The sequence below is a fragment of the Pocillopora damicornis genome, chromosome 3 (assembly GCF_964200805.1).
Source record: "Pocillopora damicornis chromosome 3, jaPocDami1.2, whole genome shotgun sequence".
NCBI lineage: Eukaryota > Metazoa > Cnidaria > Anthozoa > Scleractinia > Pocilloporidae > Pocillopora > Pocillopora damicornis.
In genome coordinates this window covers 16,342,060-16,365,541 of record NC_142672.1, presented here as the reverse complement: position 1 = coordinate 16,365,541, position 23,482 = coordinate 16,342,060, and the positions used below count along the sequence as shown (strand labels likewise).

The 23,482-nt window shown below is 38.0% G+C and overlaps 4 protein-coding genes and 1 long non-coding RNA gene across 9 annotated transcripts in view; 4 read left to right on the top strand and 1 right to left on the bottom strand.

Annotated features, from left to right (window-relative positions):
• The window catches only part of LOC149048517 (uncharacterized), a 13,594-nt gene extending 5,238 nt beyond the window's left edge, over positions 1-8,356 (top strand). Inside the window, exons 3-7 of the mRNA XM_089198790.1 lie at positions 1,707-2,020; positions 2,532-2,674; positions 3,070-3,226; positions 4,112-4,266; positions 7,847-8,356. Of these exons, the coding sequence (XP_089054916.1) occupies positions 1,707-2,020; positions 2,532-2,674; positions 3,070-3,226; positions 4,112-4,266; positions 7,847-8,163 (1,086 nt within the window). The 3' untranslated portion in view covers positions 8,164-8,356. The remainder of the gene's footprint in view (positions 1-1,706; positions 2,021-2,531; positions 2,675-3,069; positions 3,227-4,111; positions 4,267-7,846) is intronic.
• The window catches only part of LOC149048512 (uncharacterized), a 93,861-nt gene that overhangs the window by 41,422 nt on the left and 28,957 nt on the right, over positions 1-23,482 (top strand). The window contains exons 1-2 of one of the 2 annotated variants that reach the window (XM_089198785.1): positions 21,203-21,332; positions 23,352-23,415. The exons of the other annotated variant lie outside the window; for it this stretch is intronic. Of the exons in view, the coding sequence (XP_089054911.1) occupies positions 23,358-23,415 (58 nt within the window). The 5' untranslated portion in view covers positions 21,203-21,332; positions 23,352-23,357. Of the gene's footprint in view, positions 1-21,202; positions 21,333-23,351; positions 23,416-23,482 lie in introns of those variants that run through there. 2 annotated transcript variants of the gene reach the window in all.
• Positions 11,184-13,748, top strand: LOC149048516 (uncharacterized). Of its 2 annotated transcripts, XM_089198795.1 has the most exons (5): positions 11,184-11,312; positions 11,851-12,297; positions 12,882-12,905; positions 13,169-13,228; positions 13,666-13,748. In XM_089198795.1, the coding sequence occupies exons 1-5, from the start codon at positions 11,213-11,215 to the stop codon at positions 13,734-13,736; spliced, it is 702 nt and encodes a 233-aa protein (XP_089054921.1). In that variant the 5' UTR covers positions 11,184-11,212; the 3' UTR covers positions 13,737-13,748. The 2 variants fall into 2 exon arrangements, with proteins under 2 accessions (XP_089054921.1, XP_089054922.1); XM_089198796.1 differs by lacking the exons at positions 12,882-12,905; positions 13,169-13,228; positions 13,666-13,748 and adding an exon at positions 12,718-12,781.
• On the bottom strand, positions 11,320-18,599 carry LOC149048515 (uncharacterized). Its single transcript, XR_016184528.1, has 2 exons — positions 18,290-18,599; positions 11,320-12,324 (listed from the first exon to the last, which is right to left on the bottom strand). It is a non-coding gene; the product is annotated as an uncharacterized LOC149048515 (long non-coding RNA).
• On the top strand, positions 13,754-21,341 carry LOC149048514 (uncharacterized). 3 transcript variants are annotated; one of them, XM_089198792.1, is made up of 10 exons: positions 13,754-13,883; positions 14,478-14,560; positions 14,929-15,008; positions 15,881-15,968; positions 16,197-16,236; positions 16,802-16,918; positions 17,958-18,083; positions 18,915-18,950; positions 20,793-20,880; positions 21,039-21,341. In XM_089198792.1, exons 2-10 carry the CDS (start codon positions 14,508-14,510, stop codon positions 21,314-21,316), a joined length of 906 nt encoding a protein of 301 aa, XP_089054918.1. In that variant the 5' UTR covers positions 13,754-13,883; positions 14,478-14,507; the 3' UTR covers positions 21,317-21,341. The 3 variants fall into 3 exon arrangements, with proteins under 3 accessions (XP_089054918.1, XP_089054919.1, XP_089054920.1); XM_089198793.1 differs by having other exon boundaries at positions 13,775-13,883; positions 20,793-20,853; XM_089198794.1 differs by lacking the exons at positions 20,793-20,880; positions 21,039-21,341 and adding an exon at positions 19,426-20,028 and having other exon boundaries at positions 13,775-13,883.

Here is a 23,482-nt window from a genome sequence, read left to right as displayed (position 1 = left end):
TCATTTCAGGCCTATTTATCAATTTTGTGGTGTGTAACTCTCGCATTTTAGTACGTTGCATGTATGTTGAATCTTCAAATTGTCTTGAAACTTAAAAGAAAATTGTTCCTTAAAAATTCACTGAAAATCGGTAGCTAAAATTGTTTGTTTAGGTGTTATTTGATTTTCGTGTTAACTTGTTATTTCGTCAGTCGCCGGCATCTTCTGTTGCTTCACACAGGAAAAACACACGCGACGAAACGTAATGATCAATTTTGTCCTCAATCTCACGCTATGACAGAAAAAGCTTTTGAAAATCTGTAAACTCCGAGCGCTTCGCAGTAAGTGATATTTTCAATGAATCTTCAGATTGTTTTCAAGTCCAAGGATTGTAAATTACAATTTTATGAAAAAAAGAAGGTTGTTCTGTTATTTCAGTGTGAATCCTTGCATGCCTGCCAGTCGCTGGCGCCGCTTGTTGAAACTAAAACCAAAAAAAAAACTCTTTTAAGATTATCATTGGCTTTTTTTTTTTCACCCCACCACTATTCTTAGCTACAAAGGTCGCCATTTCGTCTGTGTATTGCTCGCCAAAAACTATCAAATGCACTCAAAAGCCTAAAATCTAAAAAAAAGTTTACAGGAATCGACCAATCGAGCGAGCGAGCGAGCGAATGCCATTCCCCACATCGTATCTATAACTCGCTCTTGCGCATGCGCGCAATTCACGAGTTAAAAATGACTCAACAAGCTGTACAAACGAATACAAACAGAAGACATACAAGAAAATCATGCAGATTCTAAGTTCGCGGCATGTCACTGAGACAGTTCTTTGCACGAAGTATTTTAATCGCACGGGGTATGGTAATTGCGGTACACAACAATACCCAGCATAAGAGTCAGTGAAGAACGTCTTTTTTTTGTTCATTTTGCTTTTGTGAAGCCAAGGTTAACAAGGATTGGTTTGCAGGACATCTTGTTCGCGGCATCAAAGCAAGGCTCACAACTATGTGACAAGCAACTTAATACCACATCACAGCAAACAGTGCATTTGATTTGTTGAAATACTATACCGCACAACTCTAAGAACATGTTAAGAACGTTTTCAGGCTCAAATCGCGAAAAACCAAGGAACATTTATCCTCAGCCCCAAAATTAGACGTTATTATATAAAAATAGAGTGTTTCACTAATTGCTATCCACTATCATGCAATTTGAACATGTTCAAATTCGAGATGATAGTTGATGATAATTTTTGCCATTTGAACGAACGAATAATAGTGCATGATTCCGACGTTTTGAGCGTAAGCAAGTCGTCACAGCCTTCCTAATGGCTAAAATCTTAGTGGATTACGTTTCATCATTTCTCGTTTTTTCTCGGTAGAAGAAACTCGGCAACCATTACCATTACCATCGTCACCTTTTTTCGACTAAATGCATTCTACAACACATCATTTCCTTTCTATAAAAAAATTTTCCCCCCGTCGCCTCCCGTTGCCTTTCCGACTGTACAGGCATAACTGGCGGGAAATGGGAGTAAGATTGGGCCATCATAGCTCATCATATCACTTAAGCAAGCACGGTGACCTATCTTTTTCATTGCAATTTTCGAAACAAACATTGGTGGGAAACATTTAAAGAAAGTTAAAAGAACTATTCAATATCTTTGTTATCTGAGGAATCACATTAGGCGAGGCTTGCTGTTAAAAACTCTCTTATTGTTTCAGATTTTACATGTTTTGGGTTCACCCTCGGATGAATTCAGCTTCAAGTTAAACATGCTGTATGGGGGTTCGTTTCCCGAGGAAATGCAGTCTCCAAAATATGATTATCATTTTGTTTACGCCCTCGTGCGACCAGCTGGTTCCTGGTCATTTGCAGAAAGACTTTCTGATATCTTGGATTTGACAAAATTGGAGGAAAGAGGAAACAGTCTCAAGAAGGTGGACATCACTGCCGCCTTGCAGCACATTAAACATGTGATACAACCAGATATGGCTCTACTCCATTTTGTTTGTTTAAAAGGAATGACAACTTACAGGTCAGATCTCTTACTGAGGGTTTTGTTAGTTTCAATTTGATGTAGTTTGTCTCGTCTGGTTTTAATGACTAACTCCGTGACTTTTGCGTCATTTTGCGAGTTCTTATAAATTGTTTATTCTCGTGTTTTGCACGGAACAAGTTAGTTTACGCGAATTGAGTCGTTTGTTTCACTACTAAACGTTAAATCCTTACGTCTGCTGATGATCTTACGCACTGTTCTACGCCCCTGTCATAGGGCACACTTCGATTCTTTTGATATTGCAAAAGGATCAGTAAATAGATCTCTTTCAAAATGGCGCACATGATTTTCATTCATTGTGTGTATACAAATTAGCCTTCATGGCCTTCCATTTGAAAGAAATCTTCATTACTTTTAGAAATATTGTGGAGAACAGAAAGGTAACCTTACATGAATCAAAGAGAATAGTAACTGAAGTAGTTTCCTCCATACAATACAGAGATCTCTTATCTTTAATACTGACAGAGGCTTTTCGTTTTCTTATCCACAGGGCGCTCTTTGATGCATTGGATATCCCATTAGTGGGTGGATCAGTAGAGTCGCGATATCTTTCCATGGACAAACTCATTACACGCGGTGTTTTTGTCTCTTACGGCGATGTTTCATGCCCTGATGGATTTATTTACCAAAAAGGTAGAAGCGACACTCTTGTAAGGGAAAACGATATTTTTAGACCCCTTTTTGAACTCCTTCCCAAGCTTCTGTGCTCCGCTATTTCCTACGAATGAAAAATAAACCATTTGGCTAGCGAAAAAATGTACATAACACTGAGTAGCTTAAGGTGTTGGAAAACGGACTTATAGAAAAGAGATCAGTTTCAAATTGGACCCGACTCATACCTTACCAAGTCTTCCCTCTCTTGATAGCACCACTGTGAATTAAAAAATTAATTGTAACAATTTGCATTAATTTTACACCATTTTACTATGAGACTACGAAGCTTTGTTGACGCTAGTAACTCACCACCGACAAATAAAAAATGATTGGTTATTTAAATCGGATTGACTTTGAGAATTCTTTTGCTACAGGTGACCCTCTAGAGTCTGAACAAGTTAGGTATCCATGTGTTGTCAAAGCAAGTCAAGGAGAAGACACCAAAGCAGTGCGATTAGTGAAAGACTCCAAATTACTTAACGCAGCTATTGAGCATGCGTTATCGTATTCAGACCATGTGATCATTGAAAGGTAGTATTGTCGTTGAGTAAGTGTTGTAGTCGAGGAAGCGTGTAGGAGTGAACATGGTTTGGCTGTTTTGACCGTGATGATATTGATATGCCGATAGGCCAAGTTGTTGTCAAGCTTATATATGAAGGAAACTGTAAGTCGGATCCAAAATCGGATGAATCTGACTTGTCGATGAAAGCATTTGTTTAAATACATGGAAGCATTCAAAATACTTGTGTAAATTTGACTGTAAGTGACTCAAAATATGAGGAAACCTGTTTATTCACAGACGTTTTTCTTGAAAAAAGTTTGTGCATCTCCTGAAAAAGCCTTAAAGCTTAAGTTTGTTAGCTCTTAGATCAGATGGTTCTCAATGAGGTTTGAGACATGCATGAATTAAAAGAAAGCAATTTTAATTGCTTGTCGAAAGTAATCCGAGTTGACATTAGTTTTTTTCTTCAGTATGCTTTGTGATTGGTAAAAGTAATCGTACCACCTTCTCGACCAATCAAATGGTAAAGCGAAAACCAATCCCGACTTGGTCGTTCGCGTTTTCCTGTGAAATTGGCTTGAATTGTTAAAAAGAAACAACGGGTCACTCTGAAGTACGAAGTAAGTTTTGGCGGGATACTAAACAAGAGGCTGCAAATCCTATTAGTGTACCAAGTAGGCCTTTGACTTTCAACAAGCTATTTTAGGAATGCAGACTCGTGGAGCTTTCCTATAACATAGTAGATTACTCTATCATAATAATTCGACCCCTCCTTGTATTCACTGGAGTGGGGCTGCACACCTTGCGTAGAGACTATATGTAATTTTGCAGCCTTAGAACGTTTTACAATTAAAAAAATTAATCCTATTCAACGATTTTCTACTTCGTTTCCTCCTTAATTTTTTTTTCGGCAGTTACATAGAGGGACGGGAAATTCGCTGTGCTGTTGTTGAATCAGCAACAAATGGAGAATTAAAAGCTTTGTCGTGCATCGAGTATAAAGTACGGGAAAATGACATTCGAAGAACCGAAGACAAGCTCAGCTGCAATGAAAAAGGATTACCTGTTGGTAAGTACTGAAGATACATGTCCTTAATTCCCACAACAACACTGGTAATTAACATATGTGCTACGAAGCCACATTTTCAGGGCGTTGTCAGGCTAATTGGGTTCCCTGCCCAGAAATTTTTGCATCCCAAATAGCGGAGGTCTAGCATGCGTCACGTGATCCTACAGCAGCTTATTTATCACTGGTACCTCAAGGGAGGTACCGTACCTTTGCCGCTATTTTGCATACCAGGTAAAACATCACAGCGGCTATCGAAGGCGATTGCGTGCAATCTTTGCGAGGTTATAACAATTCCCTTAGTGCAGAGAATAAAATAATGAGTAAAAAAAAAAAAGAAAAAAAAAACGACGAGAGGCTTAAGTGTTTTGCAAGAGTAGATCCCTACTCTATAAGTACTATGGCAAGCTATAATGGACAAAAGAGGTCGAGAATTTTTACCTCGAGTCGAGAATATTTTTGCCGAGTCGGGAATATTTTTGCCGAGTCGAGAATATTTTTGCGGAGTCGAGAACAATTTCTTCATGTCGAATTTTGACAACCAGTGGAAGATTTTTTCTGGAGTCGAGATTTTTTTGTCGAATCGAAATTTTTTCATCGAGTCGAGAATACCCAACATGTCATGCCGTCATTTGCCGCCAAAATGATCAAACAATATGCCGGTTTGCAGATCTGTTGGTTACGTAACTTTTTTATAGATCGTTGTCGTTCTTCAAATTGCTGACGGTCCTGTGGAGGACTTGGAGAGGTTTCTGTTGTCTATACAGGATTGTATTTCTCATATAGAACGATGCACAGCTCTCGGAAACGGCAGAAATATGGAATATACACACGATCACTTGGAAGGCTTTGTTGAAATAATCGTGGCGTTTTATTTGGTTTTCGCCAATGTCAGAAGAGTTAAGTAATATATTCCGTCAAGCATCTGCTTGGTCTTTCAGCATTGTCTAGGACATATAGAGACATATTACGCCCTTCTCAACATTTCTAAGCTACAGGGTGCCATAAAGAAAGTTTGTGTTTTGTATTTATCATACAAGTTCCTTCTTTTTTTTTTTTGCAAAGAAGAATTTTTTTTATGCATCGTAAGTGTTTTCTGCTAAAAAGTGAAGTTTTAAAAGTAACTGTTGACATATTTGGGGATTTTTTTAGCGACATACCTGAAGTTTAATGTTAATTAGAGGCAACATGGTTCTTGTTCTTGTTCTTGTGGTAAATTCATGAAAAGTGTGCTGACAAAGCATACTGTACAACAAATATAAAATGTGGTCTTGCTTTCCCATTATATGAAATTTATACATGAGTATTTTTGATGGACATGGTGTTGTCCTATACTTGCAAGTACCAGTGTCCCTTCAATTTTGTTAATAGCGTTTGTGACAATAAATAATTTGGTTTATTGCTTTGAAGTTAGCTTTCTGTTGGACAATTCAGGGCCAAGTTCTTCAAATCAAGGTTAATGTTCATCTGGGTTAAGGCAGCCTATAGGTTTTGATCACACTTAACCCAGGATTAGTATCAACCTTGTTTTGAACAACTCAGCCGTGGGCTTATCGCGAGTAGTCTGTTGTGAGGGTAGTTTTTATGTGCAGCCTGTGGAGGATTTTTTCTCTCATCGGTAACCCCTTCCCACCCCTTGTCCTAAGACTGCATATCTTTTGTTTAAGTCATGCTTGTAACTGGAGAGTGTGTACAATATGCAGGCTCATAGTTTCCCAACTGTCCCAATGATAAAAAATAATTCTGATGAACAGAACAATTTTTTAATACCCATTCAAGCTTCTGCATGTCATCTTCGATTACCATACCTCAGCTTCGTGTTAGTCCCTTTCTGGTTCAAGGAAACGTTTTTTCCAATTCTCTACAAGAGAATGGTTTATCACTATTATGTGAAAGGAAGGCAGTGGTTATTGAGCTACAACCAGTCCATAAGACCATGCTAGTTTTATCTTTTAATAATTTTAATGCACCAATCGAACGATTTAAAAATATGAACTATTTTATTTAATTTTAAACAACAAAAAGGTCTTCAAATCTATTTATAAGAGCTCAAATGATAGTTACATTTCAGTATCTGAGAAATTTCAATGGTAATGTTAATTGGGCTGTTTGTTTATACCTGATGTGGTTTAGTAACTCCCGCAAGAAGTGCGGAAGGTCGTCAACCAGCACTTTTATCTCTAAAAAGCCTTGGAAATTAGCGAGAACCAAAGAAAACGCTGCGATTATTTCAACAAAGCCTTCCAAGCGATCGTGTTTACATTCCATATTTCTGTCGTTTCCGGGAGCTGTGCATCGTTCTAATATAGGAAATGCAATCCTGTATAGACAACAGAAACCTCTCCAAGTCCTCCACATTACCGTCAGCAACTTGAAGAACGACAGCAATGTATAAAAAGGCTACGTAACCAACAGATCTGCAAACTGCCATATCGTTTGATCGTTTTGGCGGCAAATGACAGCACGGCATGTCGGGTATTCTCGACTCGATGAAATAATTTTCGACTCAGAAAAAAAAAAATCTCGACTCGAGGATGAAATCTTCGACTAGTTGTCAGAATTCGACTCGAAGAAATAATTCTCGACTCCATAAAAAAATTTCGACTCCGAAAAAAATTCTCGACTTGAGAAAAAAAATCTCGACTTGATGAAAAATTATCGAGCACTTTTGTCCATTATGGCTTGCCATAGTATATGCCAACTTTTTCTCTCGATCGTTGGATTAATGGCCGGAGGTAGAGTTTCCTGATATAGTGAACTACTTTCACTTTTCAACAAGTAAGTTCGTAAAGGAACACAACACAGCTTACAAATGTATCCAGTCCTACCGAAACTTCGTTGCTGATTGGGTGAGAAGTATCTTTGTGGGAAAAGCGACCCCAAATTATAAATGCCTCGGAAGATGATGGCTCAGTGCAAAAAAAAATTAATCTAACAAACTCGTCTTTGTCTAGATTCGCCAGTTTCACAGTTAGGTTTGAATGGACCGTACTTTTTTAGTCCAGCACCTTATAATTCCTTTTAAGTTTTCCAACTACACTTTGTCTTGCATAGAAAGGTCTGTTTGAATTTCAGTAGATACGGTCGTCATATTACTTTTTTAACAGATAAGCTCAGATACGTCAACATTCATGTTTTTCCTTTCCCCTTTTCCTTAATTCCTACGTTCTGAATTTCCGTTTGTTGGAAAAGTTCTTGCACAACTTTTCGTTTCTTGTTCTTCCTTTCTTCTGCTTGCTTTTTTCGTTCAAGTGAGGACTGCGAACTTGGCTTTAGGACAAAGCTCGAGTGAATATTTCTCTCTCTCATCTTAAATTAAGCAATTTGTTCAGTAGTCATAAGACTTGGTTATAACCAGTGGCTATGCTAGCGCGTTTTAAATTGCGACTTTTTTAATTTCAAATAACATATGAAGTTATTACTCTGTACTATTGTCTCATGTTTAAATTGCTGCTTATCACTTAAAACTCATCCAGTAGTCATAAAGTATCTTCGTTAACACTCATGATACTTTTACAGGGGGAAAGTTTTCAACCAGACTGTATTAACAATTTGCTTGTTTCTGTGTTTGTGTTCATTTTAGGCAAATCTCCAGAAAATAAAACATGGTTCCTTGATCCCAGAAAAGAGGAGAAGCTAATTCATCGTATTCAACAACAAAGTTGCCGAGCTTTTCGAGAGTTGAGTTTACAGGATTTTGGTGTATTCGACTTCCGAGTCGACATTGAAGGAAATCCATTCCTCTTAGAATGCAATTTATTCTGTTCCTTTGGTCCACAGAGCGTTGTCAATATAATTGCCAAGGATTCAGGTTTTACAGATGAAAGTTTGTTTGACATGATGGTGGAGAATACTTTGCTGCGCAAGTGTAAACAAGAGAATAACAATGTTAATCTGTGATAAAGTCAACGAAATGACGACACTAACAAAATGTAAGGAAGCGTTGTGATACAAAATGAATTGCTCAGTTTTTACTTTAGAATTGTCTTTAGTTTCCAAGAAAGGGAATTTATCTTACAAGGATGCGTCGTCTTCGACAGTGTAAACTTATTTAGAGAAAGAGTTGAATAAAAGAACGGAAATTTGGACTTGACATTTTGTTTAGAACTCAAAGAAAGTTAACTAAAATGTTGCTTGATTTGGAAAAAGCTGGTAAGATTAGTGACTATACGTACAAAATATTATACTGACAGTAGTGACGGCCTATGTCCACGTTTTTATGGCTTACCTAAAATTCATAAACCAGGAATTTCTTCGAGACCTATTGTCTCTTTAGTTAATTCCCCGACTTATGCAATTTCTGGTCATCTTGCGAGAATTTTATCGCCTGTTGTTGGGAATACTGATTACACTGTCAAAAATTCCTGCGAATTTGCGGATTTCATAAGATATATATATGTTATTTGCCGGCTGGGAGGTCCGTATGGTGAAAAACTGTGACCGAGGTCTTGAAAATACTGCCCGAGGCCGTAGGCCGAGGGCAGCATTTTCAAGACCGAGGTCACAGTTTTTCACCATACGGACCGACCCTTAGCCGGTAAATAACATATTTATTGTTTTTTAAACTTGACGAAATTCTTTCCAAAAGAACCCTAATGATTTATGGACGTAAATACGGCAAGATCTTCCATAAACTGAACTATTTTTGAGTGAGTAAATGGTAGTTAAAATAGCGGTGATGCAAATTAAAGAGAGATGCCTCAGCGAAACATTTTCATTTCCGTAACGATAAAGATGATTTAAAAGGCTTCCAAACAAACTTTGAAACATTATTTTTACAAGTATCTGCCACAATCTGACACCTGTCAATTAGAGAGCGCGTAAGAAAAAAAAAGCGCAAGAAGATTTGAAAAACAACGGAACTAGTTTGGCAAGGACTGTCACGACAATGTTTTCTTCAAAAACAATCAATGATCTAACGGAAAGTATTATTCACTCTCATCGAAGATTCATTCATGTACGAAGATTTACCTCTGTTCATTAAGTAAACGGCGAGGAAAGTAATTGTGAGTAAATTCAATTTTTTTATTTTGAAGTTGTGAGAGTTTGCTCGTTTGTTTGCTGCAACGGCGTGTGTAAATCTGGTCTTTCCTCCACAAAAACTGAATTCGAACGGCACACTCCAACGAGACACAAGGGGATTTAATGCGGCCTTTTCTCAATAAATTCCTTCAGTTTCTGTTGTGCAATTTATGGTCCAAATGTCCAAATTGAACGGACTTTGAAAGACTCACCAGGAGCGTATATTTATTGTCGAACTGAAATTAAAACTTCGCTCGCTCTTTTACTACGAACAAATTGTTTGTGAAAATTCAGACATTAAATGAATGAAAGTTCCATTGTTCAGTTTACCTGTAACCAAATACCTCACGTTTTAACTTTCTAAGTACTTTTTGTGAATGATTAAAATCAATTGCAGACGGTTTTTAGGCCGCTTGTCAACCGACGTAATGACACCATTGCCTATACAAATTCATTCTGAAACCAATATTTTTTTGTCAACTAAATTGATTTGAGAGAGAGAAAGAGAGGATTCATAAGTCGGCTTGAGGTAGTGACCGATGTGTTTGCTTAAAATACTGCCCAGCGGGCGAAACGAGGTATATTTATGAAAAATGGCAACGAAAGTTGAGATGTACACGGCGACTCACGAAAGCGTTACCGTGGCCCGTGGGCAGAGATAGGAAAATACTGACCGGGTAAAGAACCAATCAGATTGCAGGATTCGTTACCGTGCCCTCTAAAAAAACAATAAAAAACTCTTAACGCTTGTGAAGAATTAGTATCTTTCGACGTTGTTTCGCTCTTCACTAAAATCCCAGTTGATCTTGCCGTTAAGGTTGAGGAGGAGAGACTCAGAAAAGATGCTTCCCTAGGACAAAGACCTTCTTTGCCTGTGGAGGATATTATTCATCTGCTGTCTTTTTGCCTCAAAACCACGCAGTTTGCATGCAACAGAACCTACTATAAACAGGTTTTTGGTACAGCTATGAGTTCACCCATCTCTGCAGTCATTGCCAACATGAAGGGCCCTAGCCACTTCACCGGTTAAACCCTTTTTCTGGAAACGATATGTCGATGCGAGCGAAGTTACTTCCGTATGAAGCGGAGGCACTTTTGTATGGAGCGAAGTAACTTTTTTTGTGGAGCGATCCAACTTCTGGCTAAAGCGGACTGACTCGGAGCGATATAACCATGGAGCGAAGTGACTGGATACCCGTAATAAGAATAACTTTATCTGTAATAGTGTAGTTTGATCGTCCGGGTGAGTGTAGTCCTGAGAAGGACTGTTGTCGGTAGTGGTGACTGACGTTTCGACAACCTGAGCGGAAGTCATCTTCAGAGTCAAGTGAAAGGTTCAGGCGTTTAAAAGCTCCCTTTCCGCTTAATGATCAAAATTTTAAAAGTAAATTAAGTAACCCAAGTCATTAGTTTGTATGCTATTTCCGCTCATGCGCTAATTTTCCTTCTGTGATACCTTGGAACGCCGGATGTACTCTGCTAAATAGTAGACGCGCTTACTCAGCTATTTCAATGCTTGCACAATCATTGAAAATAACCAGTCATTCTTAACTTGCTTTTTAATACTGTTATCATAAACTTTGATGAAGAGGTTGGAAGAGTGAAAACCAAACTTTTCCAGGAGGAAAAAAAAAATTTATCCTGCAGTCATTTGTTACCCTTCCAGATAAAATGTAAATTTCACACTGGTCTTTAAAGAATATTGGCCCCAATGATTACAGTATGTTCTAGTGTCTTTACCTTTCTCTAACAAATGCCACCTATATGTGATTTCTGCAAGTGCCATGTTTTAAGAAAATTTCCAGTAAAATGAGGGAAATCAATTCAAAATTACAATATAATGAATTGTTATGATTGGTGATACTAATACCTAATATTTCCTTACTCTAGGTTAGAGTTATTCGCATCATACTGTAGAGGGCATGCCATGTCGAAGGTTGCGACTGGCCTCCAAGATGGTGTGAAGCTACTGGAATTATTCGAAGGATCAAGGAAAAAGAAAATTTTCCTGTGGCTTCCAAATCCAGGTAAGTGACTTAACTTTTATTACAAAAAACTATTAGCATGATGTCTTTCTTTCTCAGTCCTCTTCATTCCGCTGAACCTTTTTGGTCTCATGTCCTCCACTTCATGCCATGGAAGCTGTCTCTTCCCCATTTCCAAAAATTTTTTTTCATCACATGTTATAGTTCCTTACTGTTGACATCTATCCTCAAAATTGGCAACTTATAGAGTTTGAAGCCCATCTACATTTTATATCCCAACTCTCAAAATATTTCACTGGTTACCAATAGACAAACGCCCCTTGGCAAACCAGTACAGATGTTTTCTTGCTGCTGTGAATTTTTAGCAAGTTACATTTGTGCACTGTTCTAAACTCTCTCATTGTCTAAAAAAATTAAAACTTTCAAAGAAAACATGTTCCTATTTAGGTAAACTATCGAAGCAATCAACGACCATGTTGAAGGCAATCAGTCAGAAATTCACAATTATGTCAAGAAAAATGTCCCTCAGTTGCAATATGTGATTGACCCCTCGTGACAAGAATCTCATTCTTGATTTCAGCCTCACATACCTCGACATCCACAGTATCAACTCCAGTACCTTCATCAACCCAACCTAACCCCATTCCTTCACTAGCCCAAACTAACCCCACCCCTCCACTAGCCCAACTAGCCCAACCTGACTCCACCCTTCCACTGGCCCAAAGTAGCCCCACTCCTCCACTAGCCCAACCTAACCCTGCCATTCCACTTTCCCAACCTAACTCCAATCCTCCACTAGCCCCAACGAACCCAACTCCTCCACCAGCCCAACCTAACCCCACCCATCCACCAGCCCAAACTAACCACACCCCTCCACTAGCCCAACCCAACCCCACTATTCCACTTACCCAACTTAACCCCAATCCTCCACTAGCCCAACCTAACCCTGCTCCTCATTCATCCCGACCCAGCTTTGCTCCTCCATTGGCTCACCCCAACACCACATCATCCACTTCAGAAATTGGAGGTAAGGAATATTTTTTCCATACACACACTACGAAGGACAAAAAAAATAACAGTATTGAAGAAATACAAGTGCAATTGATTTGAATTGCAGTTCTTTAATTAGTGATATCCAGCATACACCTTAACAATATTTATGTTTATTATCATGAGAGATTGACCAACTGCAACAATCCATGCATGATGGTAAGTGGGTGTAAACATTTTAAGGCTGCAGCTTCTTAAATTTAATTGTCTAACATATTCCAGGTCATGAATGATTTATGAAAACTATTATGCTCATGGTCTGATACCAAGAACTTGTTTAAACATCCCTTACCGAAACATCACATCAAACTAAACAACTTGTAATGGTTGAGGTTGTTTCCTTGTTAAACTGTCCATTGCAATATTCATTTGTGCTGATGTTCATACATTTCAAAAGATAATGATTTACCTGAAATGTTATGGCTTGCAGATGATCAACCCCAAGGTATTACCAGTTGATACAACAACCCACTCGTCTGGGTTGTTGTCATTATTTGTTTTTAATTCTTTACGTTCAAAGAAAATTTACAATTTTAACATTCTTCCCACTTATTCTTTCAGTCAGAACAGATGCCCTTCAAACAGGTAAAAACTGTGATATCTTGCCATTGATTGGTTAAGATTAATTGTGAGGATTATGATTGGAGATAAATTGTACCATCATTATATATGTGTGCCATATTAACCAGACTTTATTTGTGGATTAGTATAAATATTTTAATTTTTATTGGTATATCATCTTTACTATCATTGACTGATGCACTGGCTTTATGGTGACAATTATTTACAGTACAATACATCAATAATGGTCAAATTCAATGTTCTAATGGGAAAACATTTAAATGTAGTTGGTGTCCTTCAAGAAGACTTAAGCCCAGTGGGAGCTGTTCGTCAAAACCTCGGAAAAGGTACCATTAATTGAAAAGGTAGATTGGATACACAGGATGCATGCTTCAACACAGGTTTTACAGTAGTTTGCCAGGCTTCATTCTTTTTCAGGTAGTTCAGATTGTAAAAAAAGTGGACTTTACTGCTTGCCCTGAAGGGCAAGCCATGACTAGCATGGTACTGGCCCTCGAGTGATTTTTACTGGCCCAAAATGATGTGATTTGAACGAACCTTGAAAAAATCTGCCTATCCATTGGGCAAGTGAGAGTAAGAATTCACTAGCCTAATCAGAAAATCCACTGTTCCTGGGCTATCATACATAACTTTCTTTGCATACTGTAGTTGTAGAGTTGAGTCAAAGTATTCATAAAGGAATTTAAGACCACTGAAGCTTAATGTCTTTCTTTCATGTGTACCACTTAACAAATTCAATTGTTTTGGTTATTTGCTTCCCTAGTGGCATTAGGGAGACTGGACAGGGTGGAGGAGGTTCTATGCAAGGTTCTATGTTCTATGTGTACCACTTAACAAATTCAATTGTTTTGGTTATTTGCTTCCCTAGTGGCATTAGGGAGACTGGACAGGGTGGAGGAGCTTCTATGCAAGAGGGAACTTTACCAAAACTATGCTGTGCTGGAGTCCCTACCTGTCTTCTTAAATCTCACCTTTGAAGAGGCTAGTATTGAATATTATAGCTCCACTATACATGGAAGTCTGTGTCTTACTAGTGTGCTAAACATATGCGAAAAATGCAAAGATATGTGTGGAAGGTTCCATACATGTACATTTTTGTCCACTTCCTTTGCATGTGGCTACAGAAAAGTGCTACACCATAACTACAAAACCTAGTGTGCATGTTAGAGTTGCGACTAATGTGGTTATATGGGCTCCCTACTCTAAGCATACAAGGTATTTGAGTGAAACTACACAAAGCTCTAAGTAATGCTTCAATTTCCCTTTCACTGAGGGAGGGAAAAGAAGAAATAGGACTTAAATTTTAGTGATTTGGCTTTCAACAGGTTTCCATTAAGCTCCTACCCAATCAAAACACCCCAAAGAATACCCAAAAATAAATTGTCCAGCCCCAACCCCTTCCTCTGCATTCTTAATAGCATTTGCAACAAAGGACCACTATCATTACAAAGAAATTTCAAATCAAACTCTCCTTCCAAACACATTTCAATTCTTTTAAAGAACTGGAAAAGTAGATTTCTCTGAAAAAACCAAATTTTCCTCAATTAAACGCTTCTCTTGCTTGCTTTTTTGCAGATATGCTTCCAGGCAAAGAGAGATTATAAAATGTTTACGCTAATTATCATAAAACAGGGTGATAATTTTGATCCTGTGCGAAGGTTAGCTGCTTGCTGTTTGTTGTTATAAAATTAGGATCTTGTGCCTGTACGGCTACAGTGTAGTTATTAAGACAGCATTACCTTGAAGTTCAAATTTCATTGCCTAGTACTAGAAATTCAAATAAAGGCTAAGGGATTCCTGGTCAGAAACTGAGACAGGTCATATATCAGCCATTTCCAGAAATCATAGCATTATGTTACTAAACATGACATGACACAACACTCCAACAATTAGAGTATGCACATGTTTTACAATTTTCCAACTTATATCAAATTCCATACTCAGGTTATCAAAGTGAGAATAATTCCCATTTGTCAACAAATCCTTAAAAGAAATCAGTTTTGTTTCTATTTTTAACTATCTGCAGAATTTGTAGCATGCTCCAAACATTATCAGTTGATCTGTACTACTGGATGGCATGTGTGGAGAGTGCAAGTGTTAGAAGAGGTAAATCAATTATCCCAAAGCTGATTCTTGGTATAGATGGTGTACACTGAAGAGAATTAAGCAGTATAGCAATTCAAGAAGAAAGCCAGAAAAATTATCCGTTTAGTCAGCTTTCATCTGATCATTGTCTATACATTTACACACAAACATGATAAAAGTATGACAGGTAAAAAAGGTTCCCTTCAGTAATTATAGACCTTACAGATAATGGATGCCCTCTGCAGCACTCAGCTGCACATAACTACATTGTGTTTTACTGGAAAGTTGTCATCATTAAAACATTTTAAAATTGGATGCTATGGTAAATGTAATAAAATAGAATAATGATATACTGTAAAAAGAGTTGGTGTTGTTCATTGTGGCGAGTATACTATGTTTTGATATATTATCACCAACAACTTCACTCAAAGATTTACCATTCAAAGCTGATTAAAAAATTTTACTCTCAAGTTATTTGTTGTTCAAGTAGTTTACATCAATTGCAGATGGATACTACTATTTTATCATAGAGAGTTTAGTAAAAATCTTTCTTTTTTCAGTGATATCAAAGTTTGGCCTAAATAACCACGAGAGTCAGATTTTTTTCCTGGCACCAACCTCTGCCAGGCCAGTCCTGGTCATACATTATTTACCATTTTCTGTAAACTGCACTTTTCAAACATACACAGTACAGCACTTACCCTTTTAAGCATGCAATCACAATGAAAATACAATATGCACTTGACAGAAGAATGAAAATGATACACAAGATATTGGCAAGGAAAAAGAGGAAACATCTTTTGCAGTAGTTGAGATTACCTTCCTTGCCAACACCAAAAGTTGCAATGTTGAAAAACACTCTTCCTTGAAAGTTCATAACTTGTTTTGTTTAGGCCAGACCCTTGCCAACATCAACATGGGTGACATTGAAGATTGCATTCAGCAGGGCCAATTGACCCTTCAGAATTTAAAGAAGAAATGGTAAGATAATCAGCACAACAAAATTCCTTTATTATTAATCCCATAAAGTAGACACTTGTCATGACTCATATGCGAGTCATAGAGAACCATATTAAATCAAACAGTGGCCCAAATTTGCTTGTAGCACCTAACTTACTTTCAGAAAAAACATGCTACATGTACCACTTTTACAGTCCAGGTTTCAAAGTGTACCTAACTGAGGCAAATTGTTCTATATTTTTCTGTCAGCAATAAAAAGGAGGATCAAACCACTAAGATGGATATGGAGGTGAATAGTATAATATTACATATCTCTAAAATGTCTCTAACATATCCCTACAATATGTTGCGTTCCATTAAAGCAAATTCATAAAGTTTTGACATTGATGAATGATAAAAGTATAAGTTTATGTCAACAGAAAAACCAGGCCAATGAACATAGAGAAGTATGTCCTGGAGTGTTCATCAAATATTTAATGTCATGCTAGTGTCTTTGGTGATGAGTAGGAGCAAAACTTTTCATTTTTTAAAAACAATAATTTCCAATATTGCCTACATACTACAAGACCAACCAGGAGATAAAAGAAAGAAAAAAATCTTTCAATAACATTAGGTAAAAAGTTTACATCACTATGAATAGAGAATATTGGAATCAAAAGAACGACTCCATAGATAGCAGCTCCAGCAATGCTTGTAAAGGTAACCTCTCAAAATTACTAGATAATTGCTGCAGTTATTTTCTGGCCGACAGACCTCTTTGGTGTTTTAATTCCCCCTTCTCTCCACTTGGAATGAAGTCAACGAAGTTCAGCAGAACAAAACATAAGAAATGTTTTTCCCTTTTAATTTCATAGTTAAGAGAGGTAAGGGGTCAGCGGGTAGTGCCTGAGGACAAAGAGGGCATTACAATAATCCTACAGTATGGCAGTACCCGACTGAAACGCAAATTCAAAGCAACTGCTCTTTTCCAGGTATTTACAGTAACTTGTGTATGAGTGGTTAATATGAATACATTTAGGATCAATTATTGCTGGTTTTCACGTGACGTCACTAAATTTCAGACTTCAGAACTATTGATCCTCCTGAGATTTTACTTTCATGATGTATTAGAGCAGCTAAAAACTAATATTCAGACAAATTTTCACTCCAAATGGGTTCTTGGTTTAGTGATAGACTACTCTTGAATTTCTAAGCTTTTGCGTGACGTGGCCTTTACATGACGAGCGAGAGAGCTGTTATGTTGGTTTAAAAGGTGACTTATTTAGGGAAATTCAGCTATCTGAACAGTTCTTGTATTAGAATAAAGTATTATTGTTACGTTTATGAGTTCTTAGAGAGATAAATTCACGCTTTTGTAGCAAAACTCAGTGACAGATGTTTCTGCTGGTTTCCGGCCGCCATGTTGGTGCCCATCTAGGTGGGCACCAGCATGGCGGCTCCATACAAATCTCTATAAATTTGGGAAAAACGTTTCTCCTCATATCTTCCGTAAGAAAAATTGCTGTGACCTGAATCTTGGCGAGAGTCTTTACATATCTAGCTTCTTTCTATTTCCAGATTCTAGACTAAATCGATTGAACGGTTTTTATTTTTTATTTTGATCTATTTTGAATGGCGTGACACTGAAAACCAGCAATTGGAATGATAAACACAATGTTTCCATCTCTCTCTTCTAGGGATTTACAATAATACATTTTATTCAAGATATTTAGATATTTTATATATGTACATGGTCACTTACTTAGAAATATTAATCTCCTCTTTTCATTGACAAATACTTCCTGATCAGAGGAAACAAAACTGAATTATATTGATTTACAGTTTAACTGAATATTTGAAGTACCCTCAATACATGACAAGAAAAAAGCTGCTCCAGACCCCTAATTCTAGTTTAAAAGGCAACCCACTTTCCAAATGAAAGGAGCACCCGCCCACTGCATGCTATTTTGTATTTTTCCTAGTTACAATTCGCATTAGAGACATTTTTGAAAGAAATTTATCTCTTAACAGGAGGTGTATGACTGGGCAGGGTCACAACAGAATGTGCCCCTAAATTTTACCCTGCAGAGACAAAAGCACGTGGTCAAACACCAAGATCCCCTTCTGGGCAAGGAGGTACTAGATATCTGCGAGAGGGTACGTACATAAAGTTGTATCTATTATGTTGATTTTTTCTTACACAACAAGAGTCCCAGTAGGGTTCTAATTTTCCCCTCTTTGTTACTGAAATAACATCATAAGACAATAAAATATTATTGCAGCCGCCAAAACCTTTAAGAAAAACAAATAAACCCGTTGATTTAATTAAGTTCTTTAATTTTACTTCAGTTAAAACAACGTACCTTGTCTTTTTCGATTTATCAGAGTAAAAAATTCCGAAATTCTTGATTGGTGCTGGGCGATCTTACACCTCTTTCCACGGTACAGAATCGTCACGAAGTTATTTATCAAACGTTTCAAAGGTTGTTAGCGTCCGTAAAGACACAACAAAACTCCAGTAATGGCCACTACTGTTATTCTAGCTGTGAAAAGCTGGGGCTGTCCTGGTGTACCGGCACACGGGGGAATTCGTATTGTTTTCATATCCATACATGGAGTTGTGACGCATTCGTTAATGTTTCGTTCCTTAGTGTACCGGTACACGAGGACACAACCGAACACATCTTCTTTGTCATGTATACGGCACAACGCATATCTTACTTCATGTATTCCACACATTATGTAACATGGCTCGACAACTTCGAGATGCTTTGCAACTTCACGAGAAAAGAAGAAAATTTGGGCATGAGCAATCTGAGGAAACGAACGTTTTACTTAGGAATAATATATATTCTCCGCAATTTCAATTGCAGTACACGATATTCAATTAGTGCCTATACTTCAAATGGTGTTTTGCTAGATGGTTTAATAGACGAAACAATCATTTCAGCAGTAACATATCAATTACATCTTCACAAATCTATTTAGGATCCAGAGGAAGCCAAGGCTCTCCTAGATGACCAGGTAGGGAATCTTTTTTGGTTTTACACTGTGTTCTCAATTAAGAGCTTAGTTTGGAATTTATTATTAATTACATGCTGGAACAAGATAAGCATTACCTGACTGCATTTAAGGGCTTAGTTTGGAATTTATTATTGATTACATGCTGGAACAAGATAAGCATCACCTGACTGCATTTAAATAAATCCTCACAATTAAAAATTGATTCGTCATTTTCTCCTGGAAAGGGAAATCTTGCAAATCCAACAACTTAGGCAGACAAACAAAACCTTACACTTGACAAATGACTATTGTTTCTCTCCTAAACCACAACACACTCAAGGGAGACTGACAAGGCCGGTTTCCCGACCAGGGATAATGCCTTACTGCCACGACACTTGTAGGGGGAGAGGGACAAGACTATTCTCCTGACCAGGGACGAGGCCTTAGTGCCGTGACACTTGGGGGAGACTGACAAAACCGTTCTTCTCCTGACCAGGGACGAGGCCTCAGTGCCGCGACACTTGGGGGAGATGGACAAGACTGTTCTCCTGACCAGGGACGAGGCCTTAGTGCCGTGACACTTGGGGGAGACTGACAAGACCGTTCTTCTCCTGACCAGGGACGAGGCCTCAGTGCCGCGACACTTGGGGGAGATGGACAAGACTGTTCTCCTGACCAGGGACGAGGCCTCAGTGCCGCGACACTTGGGGGAGATGGACAAGACTGTTCTCCTGACCAGGGACGAGGCCTTAGTGCCGCGACACTTGGGGGAGACTGACTGGACTGTTCTTCTCCTGACCAGGGATGAGGCCTTTGTGCCGCGACACTTGGGGGAGACTGACAATACTGTTCTCCTGACCAGGGACGAGGCCTCAGTGCCGCGACACTAGGGGGAGATGGACAAGACTGTTCTCCTGACCAGGGACGAGGCCTTAGTGCCGCGACACTTGGGGGAGATGGACAATACTGTTCTCCTGACCAGGGATGAGGCCTCAGTGCCACAACACTTGGGGGAGATTGACAATACTGTTCTCCTGACCAGGGACGAGGCCTTAGTGCCGCGACACTTGGGGGAGACTGACAAGACTGTTCTTCTCCTGACCAGGGACGAGGCCCTAGTGCCGCGACACTTGGGGGAGATTGACAAGACTGTTCTCCTGACCAGGGACGAGGCCTTAGTGCCGCGACACTTGGGGGAGATTGACAAGACTGTTCTCCTGACCAGGGACGAGGCCTTAGTGCCGCGACACTTGGGGGAGATGGACAAGACTGTTCTCTTGACCAGGGATGAGGCCTTAGTGCTGTAACACCTGGGTGAGACTGACAAAGACTGTTTCACTCCTGACTATAAGATTGGCAAGAATGTTCCCCCTTCTGGTGAATGAATAGGCTCTTGTAGAGACAAGACAATCAGAGAGTTTGCCCAGACTTTTCCCCTTTGACAGGGAAAAGGCTCACAGGGAAATTCTCTTTTAGTTATTGAATTTCATTAATTCCTTCAACGCAATTATTATCAAGTGCTCCCAGAGATACTTGAATGAGCTGCATGGTAGGTATGAAAATTTAAGAAGAAAGGGATTTATTAAGTATGTTTGTTTTGAGTGGCAGGGAATTCCCCTAGAGTAATTTTGATACACCATTCCCTATGGAAGATGACACATTGGCATTGACTTGCGTAACACTGTTATAAAAGCTAACAATAACATTAACATTAACATGCAAGACAATGCAAATGGTATCTACTTTAGTGGAAATGTTTGAGGGAGGTATGCTGTACAGATGAATTTGCTTATAAGCTGAATTATTCATCACCATGTTATCCATTTTGTGCAGCATACTTCCCTTCCCTTCATTTCTTTGCAGGTTTGCTTCAAGGGAAATGTGCCACTAGGCAAACAGGAAATCCTGCAAACGACAGTCGAGGGTAAGAATTGTCTTTATGAGGTTTATGGTAGGTTTTCTAGCAAAACTTGTGAACAAAATTATTATCTTAGAAGACTTAAAATGCTCTTTATCGCATCACCTCAATAATGACGTGGTGGTAAAATCCATTACCAATGCCTGAGTTGATTGTTAAAGGGATTAAACCATCATCACTTTTACTGACAGATGAAGACCACCAAGACCATTATAAAAAGGAAAGAAGAATGGAAAAAAGAAGAAAAAAGGAAAGGAAAGAGAAAAGAGAAAAGAAGAAGCAAAAGAGCGAAGAGAAAAAAGACGCAAGAGTAGATAAAGATGGAGAATGTAGGAGAGAAGATGCCAGCATGGAAGGTGAGGAAGGAGAAAAGGTAGAAAAAGAAGAAATAAAGGAAATCAATGCCAAAGGGGAAAAGAAAAAAAGGGAAAAAAGAACTGGCTGCCAAAGGAAGAAGTTGAAGAAGTAGTCAGATGTTGGATAATGTAAGGAGATTATGGGGAGAAGTTACTTGTTAATCACTTATAGAAGTTAAAGGGTGGAAAAAATTAATGGAAGTTTTTAACCCTTTAACTCCCGGTGGTGATTCACATAAAACTTCTACCTACAATATCCATACATTCTCCAGCAAACAGGTAAAGAGAATATTAAAACTTATCAGGTAGAAGCTGCTATCTTGATCTAGCACCAAGTTCTCATAACTAATTCACAAGGAAATGTGTAGCAGCTACAGGGGAGGATTAACAATCAGATCAGAGTTAAAGGGTTAAACTAGTTTGTAATTTAATTATGTGAATGTTTGTTATTCATTAGGTATTTAGTGGTTATGATTACTCAGTAAGTAATCATGCATGTTTATAAATTTGAGTATTCTTGTTACCTATTTGTTGGATAACATAAGGATTTTATGGGAAGAAGTTTCTTGTTAACCTTTTAACTGCCACGAGTGACCCAGACAGAATTTCTCCCTACAATATTAATACAATATCAACCAGATAAGTGAAGAGACCAAAGAAGAATATTAATTTTGGGTTAATTAGTTGATCAATACTAAATTCTCTGACCTAACATCATAAGAATTGTATGGTTGATAGTAAGGAGAATTAAAAATTCAATCTGGGAGTTAAAGGGTTAATCACTTCTAGGAGTCAAAGGGTGAAAAAATGAATGCAAGTTTTTAAACTAGTTTGTTGTTTAATTATGTTAATGTTTGTTATTCATTAAGTATTTAGTGGTTTTAATTACTCACTAAGTAATCATGCATGTTTATAAATTTTGATCAAAGAAAAATATAAATTATTGTTGTTGTGCTGTATCACATTCAACAGATGTAGAGCAGTTGTTAATTAAAAGTTAACTCTCAATCTTTTGAAACTGTTTCTTAATTGTCCCCTCAAGCTGCTACACAATTCCTTGTAGATAGCTTATGCAAATTGGGTATTAGATCAAGATGACAATTTCTACCTGATAAACATGAGTATTCTCATTACCTATTTGTTGGATTATGTAAGGATATTCTGGGGAGAAGTTTCATGTTTATCCCTTCTAGAGGTTAGAGGGTTAAAAAATTAATGCAAGTGTTTAAAATAGTTTGTATTCTAATTATGTTCATGTTTTTTTATCCATTAAGTATTTAGTGGTTATGATTAATCAGCTGGTAATTATGCGTATTTATCAATAATGAATTTTAATAAATTTTGCAAATAACATGTGCACTTTACAATGGCATGTTGAAAGTTATCTTTAAATATGTGGTAGAAAGGGAACGTCAAAGGAGGAGAGCATTTTGTTAGACACTAACATACACCTGTTTCAACAATAAAATGAATGTCCCATCCCTTACCATATCTCTTTTAAATATTCTGGATTATTCTCATATTAACGGGGAAGGGGTTGAGGGGAAGAGAGGTTAAGACCCAAAAAAGTTGCGTCATCATCTGGTCACGAAGTTTCGTAATTTTCGGTAGTTTAGCAGCCACGAAATAAGAAAGAATAGAGAACCCATTTATGGGCGATACACAGTGTAAGAAAGCGTTCTTACCTAGTTCCTGCATTACAATGAGCTCGATAACGGTGTCGTAAGAAAACTGATACCGAATAGTTAACATTTCAATTTTTACATTCGCCTGCTTCCCGAGTTTTTTTTATAGTGGCAGCGAACTCAAATTTTTGCTTAAGTCCGTTAATCCCAAACTTCATTAACCAGTCGCGTCTTTGAGCTTCTGCAATAAAGTGTAGATGCGCTGCTCCTTGGATACCAGCCTCTCGGTCACTCCTCCGTGGAACAAGACTCGACCCACTCTAGCGATTCGACTCTTTAAAACTTTAGAAAAACCCCCTTTTTTTTTCGTCTCACTCAAATTTTTGCTTAAGTCCGTTAATCACTTAAGTAACTTGTAAAAATGAACAATGTGAATCTTACGTGTAAATCTGGTGGTTAGAGTTTAACATTAAAAATTTGGTTGTTGCAAGCTTTAATTCAATGTATAGTGTAAAAATTTTAGATCTAGATGTCTAAAAAGCTGGTGATTGCAAGCTTAAGGACTAGGACCGCAAGAACCGTTCCAGGTGCTCACTTCTTAATCTGCGTTTAAAACCTAGATTGAGTAACAAAGTTTAAAAGAATCGTCCAACT

Bases quoted from the DNA above. Each gene is read 5' to 3' on its own strand.
- LOC149048516 (XM_089198795.1), top strand. From the start codon at position 11,213: ATGTCGAAGGTTGCGACTGGCCTCCAAGATGGTGTGAAGCTACTGGAA. The intron at 12,298-12,881 runs GTAAGGAATATT...TTATTCTTTCAG, and splicing joins ATCCACTTCAGAAATTGGAG to TCAGAACAGATGCCCTTCAA. The intron at 13,229-13,665 runs GTACCATTAATT...TTGCTTCCCTAG, and splicing joins TCGTCAAAACCTCGGAAAAG to TGGCATTAGGGAGACTGGAC.
- LOC149048514 (XM_089198792.1), top strand. From the start codon at position 14,508: ATGTTTACGCTAATTATCATAAAACAGGGTGATAATTTTGATCCTGTG. The intron at 15,969-16,196 runs GTAAGATAATCA...TTTTTCTGTCAG, and splicing joins CAGAATTTAAAGAAGAAATG to CAATAAAAAGGAGGATCAAA. The intron at 18,951-20,792 runs GTAGGGAATCTT...ATTTCTTTGCAG, and splicing joins AGGCTCTCCTAGATGACCAG to GTTTGCTTCAAGGGAAATGT.